The sequence below is a fragment of the Lates calcarifer genome, linkage group LG18 (genome assembly GCF_001640805.2).
Source record: "Lates calcarifer isolate ASB-BC8 linkage group LG18, TLL_Latcal_v3, whole genome shotgun sequence".
NCBI classification, from domain to species: Eukaryota; Metazoa; Chordata; class Actinopteri; family Centropomidae; genus Lates; species Lates calcarifer.
This window is the reverse complement of record NC_066850.1, coordinates 13,325,665-13,335,916: the sequence shown is the minus strand read 5'-3', so window position 1 is coordinate 13,335,916 and position 10,252 is coordinate 13,325,665. Positions and strand designations below refer to the sequence as shown.

The window sequence follows — 10,252 nt, the reverse complement described above, 5'->3', positions numbered from 1 at the left end:
CTGTATGTTAAATGTTTTATAGATGCCAGTGTCATCATCGATTCTGCTGATCAGTATGATTCCCTGAACAACTCCTGATTGTTTCTGTGTTGGATAAAGTAGGTCTACACAAGTTTTCAGTGCAGCTGTTTTATTATCTGAGTCTGAAAACAATGTAGAAACAGAGAAGCAACATCTTGATCAGTGGATAAAATTAGAGATTATTTGCACAGCCTTTGTTTTGATTTATATTTCAGTCAAATCATCTGCTGCCTGTGTGTGTGCACCACTAGTTCTGTTATATATGATATTTGTGTCAAACACGTGGCGTTCATGGAATTTAAGCCCATGCTGCATGGACAGATGTTTCAGCGTGTTGCTGGTGTTTCCACCCTGACTTACAACAACCATTATAAAGACATTACGACAAGCACTGTTGTCATCTTTCTTCATGAAATGAAACCACGCTTTGGACCATCTCTTCCTCTCCTCAAAAACTCCTCATTGCAAGTTTCCAGCAGCGTAGGTGCATGAGTTTGACGTCATTATTTTGTAGCACGCAACTGTCAGCATCGGTGAAAGGAACTGATTCACTCTGAGGCATTTCATTCTAATATTTCGGATAATTTGGGACCAGATCTTGATTCCCATCCCTTGTTGGAATAATCTGATCAAAAGTCCTCCTGGAGTGGCCCTAACTGGTTTTACCTTTACTGAGCATCACTGCAGCTTCTTCTCATTTACAATAAAACACTTTCCCTGAAGCACAGACACCACCCTGGTTTCACTTTGCTGTTTCTTTGTTTTCTTAGATGCTGCAGGTATTTCCCACCTCACATCTGCTGTGCTGATATTTTTACTGGTGCCCAGTAATTCATTTCTATTTGTTTCCAGATAATTATCACACTCTGAATTGTGTGTGTGTGTATTTATAAATCGGTGTGTAGGTGAGAAGAATACTATGTCAGTTTCCTTTAAACTAAATGAGACGCTGCTCATTCTTTGCATTACTCGCTAGAAACACTTCACACCCAGCCAGGGTGTCTGCTTAATGACATTATTTCCTGTCAGTCTCAGGTTTCAACATATGATTCAGTATTATTTGCACTACTCTGCCAGACCTTTACATCATATAAGGTGCTTTTTGTCTGACATACTGCCACAGCCTCCATCTGCACTGTGTATTCTTATGAATGGATTATAAACCAGATGTCAATACTACTAGAAGTGGATATTATTACAATATAGTAACATCCTTTTTCTTTAACCATAGACATTGCTATATGTCACTACCAGACTCCATTGATAAAAACAATAATTTTACTGAGCAGAACACAGAAGTTGCTGAAATACCACTGCCTCCACAAACTGTTATTGTGTGACTTTCAGAGGTGGAAGAAATATTCAGATCCTTTATATAAGTAAAAGTACCACACAACTGCACAAACTAACAGATGGAGGCAGTGGTATTCCAGCAGCTCCTGTCTTCTGAGAGGTTAAATTACTGTTTTTGTCAATGGAGTCTGGTAGTGATACAGTATATACTGATGTTTGAGGTTAATCAAAAAGGATCTTACTCTCTAATAAAAAGGTTTATCTCTGTTGGAATCCTGTTTATAATTTTGTTAGACATTCACAATAACAATCTGAGACCGTCAATGGTAAAAACAAGTCCTTTAGTGGACATATATTGACATTCGTCATTTGATGTATAGCTGCTCAAACCAGTGAGTCAATACCACATTAAAATCAGTACAGTCATGTCATCTTCATAGATGGCTAACCAGAGTCATCAGCATTATCTTGATTATGTGATTAGCACAGTTACTAACCAGAGCTGTGCCCCACTGGGCTTCATTCACTGCACAGTTTCTTCTTAAACACCTGCAGCTGATTTCACAGTTTCTAACAACTGCCAGTCTGAAAGGCAGAGAAGCTGCTGCTCTGGGTTCTTCCACCGTGTGAATGATTATATGTAAAGTTTTCTACATTATTCGCATTGTCAACAAATCCCATCCCATAAATGTCTGCTGACAGGTATTGTGTGTGTGAAGAGTCCCAGTCATCCAGGTTATGGTAATGGTCATGCTTAACATCCACTGAGACTCAAGGATGAACAGATAATATTTTGGTGGTCAAAGGTCAAAGGTCAAGGTCTCTGTGACCTCATAATGTATTTCTTGTTCTGGCCATAACTATAACTCAGGAACAGAAGAGGAGATTGTGATCACATTTCCTGCAACGTGATTGGTTGGCGGAAGCAGTAATTCTAGTTAATAGAGGACTTTTATGTGTAACTGAGTATTTTTTACATTGCTTCATTGGATACTGAATTGCTGACTCTAATCTTGGGTGTCCACCTTGAAACTGTGGTCTTTGCTGCTAAGCAAGTTTGTAGCTTCTTTGCAGCAACATCCATATTGGAAGTATTGTCTTCTGTCATGGCTTCATTTGGCACATGAAACTGTTTTATTCAGTGTTTTACTGATTTTAATCATCTGGTCTGTTTGTTATGGAGAGGAGATCTTTGAGGATAATTCATCTCCTAAACGATGAACATGGAATCAGTCTCAACCTAGAAATGAAACACAATGAGCTGTAAGAGTTGTTTAACAATGCAATGAAGCTGACTACCACTGTCACCCAGCTGCATGTTGTATGGACTCTGAAACAACCATGATGCAGTTTAATTATAGTTCATATGGTCTTGTGTTTCCTTTGTTAATGCCTTTTGAGTTGTTAAAAAGTTGTATAAAGTGCTTTGAATTCTCTTGTTAATAATAGGTACTTTACACAGAAACGTATGGTTAAAATCAGTGGTGGAAGTATTTATTTAGATCATTTTCTCCAGTAAAAGTAACATAGCACACTATAAAAAGTGTTGTGTTGTATTAGAGCTGCAGATCTGAGAAACATTGTCTGTAGGTTTTCCACTTATTGCACTTAATCCTCCGATGATATAAAAGTACTGATTAGTTCAGCTATAATCAATGAAAGGTCACAGTTTCCACAGGCTGTGGGCCACTGGTTTCCAGTGAAATACTAGAGAAACCTCGAGTGAATTTCTAGTCTGTAATGATTTTAGTAGTTCTTCAATATGTGTCAATTAAAATACAAACCATAATCAAACTTTTAGAGTTCCCGGCCTCTGATTTCAGTGCAGCCATTGGATATTACAGCCACAACAGATGCACTGTTTCTTTGTCCTTTGTTTAAAAACTGCAGCTGTGTGGTGAACTTTATTGAAATTAAACTATGTATTATGTATTTGCATCTTCAGAATGAGCTGAGAGTGTTTCATTGGTCCCTAATGGATTTAATATGCTTCAATTGTAATTAATAGCACCACCTGAAACCCTCTAGAGTTCCCAGTAAACCCACAGGTGCAATAGATTGCTCTGAGTTTGTAATGGTTTCCATTACAGTTCTATTGGATTTAATGATTTCCGACGCAGGCTGCAGCGTAACTGTTTCAGGCAGCACGCTTTCCAATGGCTTCTACTCGAACCTCAACATGCTCCATTGGTTTGCACACAAGTAACAGGCTCTATTAGACCATCAGAAACCAGTAGAGCTCCCACTATGACCAGTAAAGATATTAATTCCAATAAAGTCATTGGGTGATCTGAATTTTAGCAGCATGCTGATGTTTGCATGAGTGGGAGACCCCTCACCCACTTCTATGAAGTTTGGTGATTTAAAGGAAACTGCACAACCACAGTTTTCACACCTATATCATCGCTGCATCACTCACTCTCTCTCCCCTGTGTGTATGTCTCTCTGCCCTCGCTCTCTCTCTGAGTTATAAATAAAAGCTTTCATGACAAGTCAAACAGTTTGAGCCAACTTCAGGGCAAGAGGCACACGACTGTCACTCAGTCAGATCATCATTCAGAGAGGTCTTAGCTTGTCCTGCGGCGTCGCTTCGACACAGGGATTGAAAACCGGCTCTAACACCTGGCCCGGACAGGCTTTGGGAATCAAACCGACAACTTAAAGCGAGGGTATTACAAGCTGTGATATGTTGTTTGCAACGATGAGGGCAGTGGTCTGTCTGGCCCTCTGTCTCTCTGTGTGTCAGGTCAGAGGCTCCCACATCACGGCCAAGATGAACAGAACCATCCAGAACCTCCTGCAGCACTATGTGAGTACTGCTAGTACTGCGAGTACTACCTCTGTTTAGTCTTTGTAGTGCAGTACAGACACTAGTACTTGCTCTCGGTTTCCTTCTCTTGTTTCTGTCTCACTCTGATACTCTCACCACAAACACACACATGCGCAAACACAATTTCTGGTGTTTTTTTGTGCGTGTGTATTAACCCATTGACTATGAAGGATTATATACTCAACATCCAGATCATTAGTTAGTAAACTTTATTAAATCTGTTATAGCTAGTGTCCTTGATGGTGCATTCAAGGACACTCTGACTGGTGAGGCAACCATTTTTAATGGTTTTTAGTGCAAGAAACTACCATATTCATATGTCTTTTTAAGTTTTTTTTTTTTTTTGCGTTATGACAGTAGAGCTTGTCATTCGAAATGCTTTGCAACAGATCACACCCAAATCTAATATGTTGGAGTGTCCTTGAACGCACCAAAAAGATAGTTTTTATGTAAAATTCTAGGAAACTATAAATGCAGTGTAAGAAATGATCAAACCACCTTTTATCTCTCTCACAAGTAGTTTGATTTATTTGTCTCTTTGCTCTGTAGCTCACCAACAACAGCTGACTCTTAAATCTCAGATGTCAGACTGTCCTTGAATGCACCATTTATTTGCAGTCTAGGAAAGTGTAAATGCAATTCCATATTTATTTACTTTTTTGCATTTGAATGAAATGTTTGTTAAAGTACTGTAGCTCATCAAATATCAGATGTCTGATTGTTCTTAAATGCAACACTGGTACAGCTTTCAAAGTAGTCTTGGACAGTTAACGTGATTTGTATTTATTTTGGCTAAAACTGATCTGTTGCTTTAGACAAACTTGATTTATGTCAGATGTGATTTGAAAATCATTTTGTCTCTGTCTTTTTGCAGAGGATTCCACTTAAAGAGAAGTTTAATGGGAAGCCCGTCTTTGACAGGGGACCACTGGCTGACAGGATGGAGGTAAATTAAGTTCTACAAACAAAAACATAAAGTTTCTGTGGTCAGATTGTTTAATGAATTCATCTGCTTTTAACCTCTCTATTCTTAAAACATCCAAACTAATATCCCGGATCCTGTATGAGCTTCATGGGAAGTGTTAGCAAAGTTTCCTGTGGGAAGTTTGCTCTGATTTAGGCCTGCCAGGCACACCATCTTCCCTGGTTGTGCACAAATCCAAACTCCAACCATGTTCTTAACCATAATAACCTTAAAAGAATAGTTTAACATTGCGGCAGATGTGTTCTTATTCTAGCCTAGCTTAGAAGAAGGACTGGGCACAAGGGAAAACTGCTAGCCTGGCTCTGTCCAGCTCTCAAAAACACCTCCACATCCTCAATCCAGAAATGTAAAAATGAAACTTTGTGGGTAGTTCTCATTTCTTAACAGATAACAGTAAGTCTGTGTAGCATCTCCAGCTGTAGCACAGGTTGTGGTTCAGTCTTGATGGCACCAAACCTCCCTGTAGTGGACGTTGTCAAGAAATTCATTCAATATATAATCTCCCCTACTCTCACGATTTGTCTTCTCTTACATCTCTGTTAATGTAGGGATTATTTAATGTCTGTGTAGTTTTTGTTGAGGTTTTTGTGGTTTTTTTCCTGCTGGCTCAGCATTGTGCAACCTTTTGTGCAAGTATTCAGACTCTAGATGAAACTTTCACTCTTCACCAACAGTTATACAAAGCCATTTCATGTTGGTTTCGAGGACCAAGTGCCAACTCAGCAAAGTTGAACCACTAAACACCAGCCTGAGAATATTTAACATGTTACAGGCTGCAACCTCTTGCTCAGTTTTTTTTTTGCTCTGAAGTCCTGTGTGGTTTACAATAGAATATCTAGGGAAGATGAGATCGAGGGACTGGTATAAATGCTCTTGTATGTTGCATTGGTTCATGTTATATAAAAATAAATAAGACAGACATTGGTTTAGATTTAGATGTGTTGATTTTAGCTTGCGCTTGTTTTCCATTTCATATGCAGCCAAACAGATAATTTGGTTTTAAAGAATAATTGGACTTAGTGCATGTTGATTATTTTTCTCTTTTGGGAAATAAATTTCTCTCATATTCATGTAGAGGTAAATCTTAGGAAAAATGTCTTTATGTTCCGACAAAGTCCTGTTTATCCAGTTGAGTCAGGCCAATTGCAGCTGAGCGTTGGCACAGTCGGCTGTGTTCCAGCCAAACATTGGTGCATTGTTGGCACTGTTGTCAGCACTGTTGATTGTTAAATTGGCCCGAATGTGGCCTTAATCTGGCTTATTCTTTTTGTTTTTGGCTTCTTATTGTGTCTCAGAACAGAAACAAGCTTAGCTTTTACTTTAGGTGTTTGTGGTTGTTGTATAGAAAGTGGTATTTTGTATTTAGCACTTGAAGGCCAAGCATCACATGCGCTCCTCTGGGTTTTCCCATTTTGTTTTTCCCTCACTACCACAGCAACAGAGGTGTTTCAGTCCAGACACCTCATGTGACTCATCTTGAAGGAGGTGAAGCATAATTTTAGGCAACAATTAGGCATTTTGACTTTGATTGTTGCTGTCTCCATTTTTTTTTCAGACCAGTTGAAGGACATCTTATAAAATCATTAGAAAACCTGCTGGACTATGTTGAAAATACAGTTTTGTCTTTTAATATCAGCTCAAATTGGTCAATGAGTCTTGAAACTGGATGATAAAAAGTCAGACTTTTTTGACCTGTGACCTGTTTGAGTTCTTGCATCTAAGTGAGCTTCAAACCTGTCAGCAATGTTGAAATCAGACATTCATGTTTCACTGTCAGTGAGTGGTATTCCCCTTTAAGGCCTACTCTCTGCTTAATTTAACTCCTGTGTGGGGAAACCACAACGTTTTTTCCACTGAAACATTTTCAGCACTTTCAAGGCTGGTACAAGTTTGTCAAGTCAAAGAAACCAGCTTATGTTTAAGTTTACAGGACTATATCACTGCTTTTTAATGTTTTTATTAACCACAAATATGTTCTTTCAGATTTCACTTCCTACCATTTTAGGCAGGTTTTGGTTTCATATCATTTCACCAAAAAGAGCTTGCAGAGATTTGAAATTTACTGCAAAATGCTGCATTTCATGGTGTAGAAAATGACCAGCAAAGACAGATTCAGGTTTTTTAGTTAACAAGCTAAAACGTATATAAACTGCTGGTATTGTTTTAGCAATTCCAAACAATTTAACCATCCAGAAGCAATATTTTAATTGATTATCTCTACATTTATCTCTCTCAGACAAAGAGGGTGTTCATGGGTGGCGTCTTGGAGACGTATGAGAAGCTGATCGGCCAGATGTTGAAGGAGCTGCCTACCCCGAGTCCTCACACGGCCGGGAGCAGCAACGAGGGTCTCGCCTCTGCCATCACCGCCGGCCCCGGCACTACCAGTGATACCCGGTCGGAGGAGGGTGGGGATGTCAAGATGGAGCTGAACTACATCCTGAAGAAGGTCCAGGATCTGAAAAGACACAAGTACCAGGAGCAGGACAAGCTGCTGCAGAGACTGCAAGCCCTCAAACACATCCAGGTAGAGAGATGTAATTCATGTTTACATGGACCTCAACAATCAGGCTGCTGGCCTCATGATCTAGGTAGAGATAATACTGTACTAGGCTTAAGGAAGCTCCTGATGGCAACCTTATCAAGAACATTCAAGGGATCATAAGGCTGGAAGAAGGTGCTCAGGGGCCTATGTAGGGCTTGTAAATGTTTATGTACTGTAGGGGTTACAATAAGGCTTGTGGAAGGGTTGATGAGGGTTTATGGATTTCATGAGGGGCTTAAGGCTTGATAGGGAAGGTTTATGTAGGCCTTTAAGAAAGGTTAAGGAAGGTCTTTTAGATGGTTGTTGGAGGGCTTAAATAAGGCTTAAAGAAAAGCTTATGAAAGGTTTTTGTAGTTCTTTTGGGGAGCCTATGTAGGACTTAAAGTAAGGCTTATGAAAGGTTTTTATTGGGCCTATTGATAGCTTAAAGTAAAGTTTGAAAGGTTTACAGGGAGCTCAGGGAAGGACTTCCTGGGGTAAATGCAGGACTTGAAGCAAGGCTCCTGGGGGGTTTATTTAGGGGTGTTTGAAAGGCTTATGTAGGGGCTGTAGTAAATCATCAAGGGCGTCTCCATAAACCTTCAGTGAGCTTTACTGTAAGGCCTTTGTAACCCTACATAACCCCTTCACAGGCCAACTTATTTGAAAACTTTACTAATTGTTACACAGTTCTTTTAATGTGACCATGCTGTGTTATCACTTTTTTACTGTTTCATTCCACCCTTTGACTGCGTGATCATTATATTAATGAAAACTTAAACTCCTATAGATGGATAACTTCGTCATTCAGAGCAAAGCGTTGTGGGAGCTGCCGCGTCTGTACGAGGAGGCAAGTTCGCTGCCTGACGACATCAGGATGCAGAGGAGGAGGAGGCGGCGTCGACGTCAAGCAAGGAGAGACAAGACTCGTCCAAGAGCCTGAGATGTGAGAAAGTGCAATGATGACCACGTCAACAAACACAGCAACCAAAACAATTATGCTCAAACAAGAATGCAGGATATTTAATAACAACACAACATGAGAAACAAAACCAAAAAATATCCAAACTTAAATCTTAGTACCTTAGTAATAATGTTTTTTAGGAGGGTTTTAAAGAGGTTATTTCATAGATATTTATTACAGTGAACCAGCTGCGTAAGCCTAATAGATATTGTAGTTTTGTAAAATTTATATGTTTTTGAAGGTAGTTTGGTGTTCGATACTTGAAAACTGCACAGCGGTTTGATCCTGTGAAATGTTCATCACTGCAGGATCCAGAGAGCTGATAACTGATAACATGGAGTTTCAGTCGCTTCAATTATAACTATTTTGTGGTAAAATCTTGTATTATTATTCTTTCTTTATTTTACAATTTAGAAAAACAGATTACAAAAAATAAGAGATAAAGAAAGAAAAGGATCAAGTATTATAAGACTAAAACTTTAGATCTTAATTTAGTGAAACTCTGACTCTAGGCACTCCGATTGGTGGCAGAGAGGTGGGTGGTGCCAGGCTGACAGGAGAATCCTGATTGGTTGAAAAAGCATGTTAAATGTATGTTTTCACATGAGAATTATGACATCTATGATACTTCACATGTGAAATGTGAAAAAGTTAAAAAAAAAAAAACCTCATGTACCATATAAATGTTTTCACCTTAAATGTGAATGATATACATAACATCTGGCTAAACATGAATTATATCAAATTTTGAAATATTATACATGCAATATAATTTCAATGGTAAAAGTGAACAGGACCGTCTTCACCTGAATCCCCCACCAGCTTCTCCACTTTACTGCGTAACAGAACGGGTGATGTTTACAGCACAAAGTACACCAGAGTTTTTGTTCTACAAGTCCGCTGAACATTCAGGTCCAGTACTTCACTGCAGTAAAGCACTATTCAGCTGTAGTAGAAGTACAGTATTCTTCAGGGATTTATGTGTTTTATTGACATGTTGTAATTTTATATATTTATTTTAATATTTAAGGTGTTTATTTAATACTGAACCATATTGTAATGATTGATGGCTGATTATTTATTGTGTATTTATTGATTGGCACATGCAGACAAATGCAACTGAATAAAACAGAATGAACTGCACCTCTACCTTTTCTATTGTCTGATTCTTGCTGTGTTTTTGATTTGATGTGGTTGTTAAACTGAAGCTTCACAATCACACCAAGATTTCTTGCTTGGTTTTCCAAAGACAGTGACCCAACTGATCATTTGACAAAACAGTGTCACCTTGATGCCCATGTGGTAGCTGTTCATTCAACATGATCATCATCAGCAGATGGAGTTTGCCAAGTTGTTGCAGAAATGTAGTTGTTCAAATTTCCATGCTAACATAGAAAAGACATCCATTAATGCCGCTGAAGAATACATACAAAGTGAAACTTTTAACATCCACATTTTTAAAACAAGGGACCAAGTTCATGTGATTTGATTGAAAGCTCCAGAACAGTTACTCTGACCTTGAGTTGAAAGTGTTTTGTCAACTGTGTCAAGGTCAAGGATCTGCCCTCAGATACAAGTCAGTAAAATTACAAGGAAACAGTAGGGGAAAAAATACTCAATTACACACGATAAAAG

General features: G+C 38.8%; 1 protein-coding gene across 1 annotated transcript; it reads left to right on the top strand.

Annotated features, from left to right (window-relative positions):
• Nucleotides 1-3,807: 3,807 nt before the first annotated feature.
• On the top strand, nucleotides 3,808-8,612 carry ifng1 (interferon gamma 1). The gene is made up of 4 exons (NM_001360734.1): nucleotides 3,808-4,123; nucleotides 5,019-5,090; nucleotides 7,366-7,656; nucleotides 8,444-8,612. Exons 1-4 carry the CDS (start codon nucleotides 4,001-4,003, stop codon nucleotides 8,594-8,596), a joined length of 639 nt encoding a protein of 212 aa, NP_001347663.1. The 5' UTR covers nucleotides 3,808-4,000; the 3' UTR covers nucleotides 8,597-8,612.
• The last annotated feature ends 1,640 nt before the right edge of the window (nucleotides 8,613-10,252 follow it).

Bases quoted from the DNA above. Each gene is read 5' to 3' on its own strand.
- ifng1 (NM_001360734.1), top strand. From the start codon at position 4,001: ATGTTGTTTGCAACGATGAGGGCAGTGGTCTGTCTGGCCCTCTGTCTC. The intron at 5,091-7,365 runs GTAAATTAAGTT...TATCTCTCTCAG, and splicing joins CACTGGCTGACAGGATGGAG to ACAAAGAGGGTGTTCATGGG. The intron at 7,657-8,443 runs GTAGAGAGATGT...AAACTCCTATAG, and splicing joins AAGCCCTCAAACACATCCAG to ATGGATAACTTCGTCATTCA.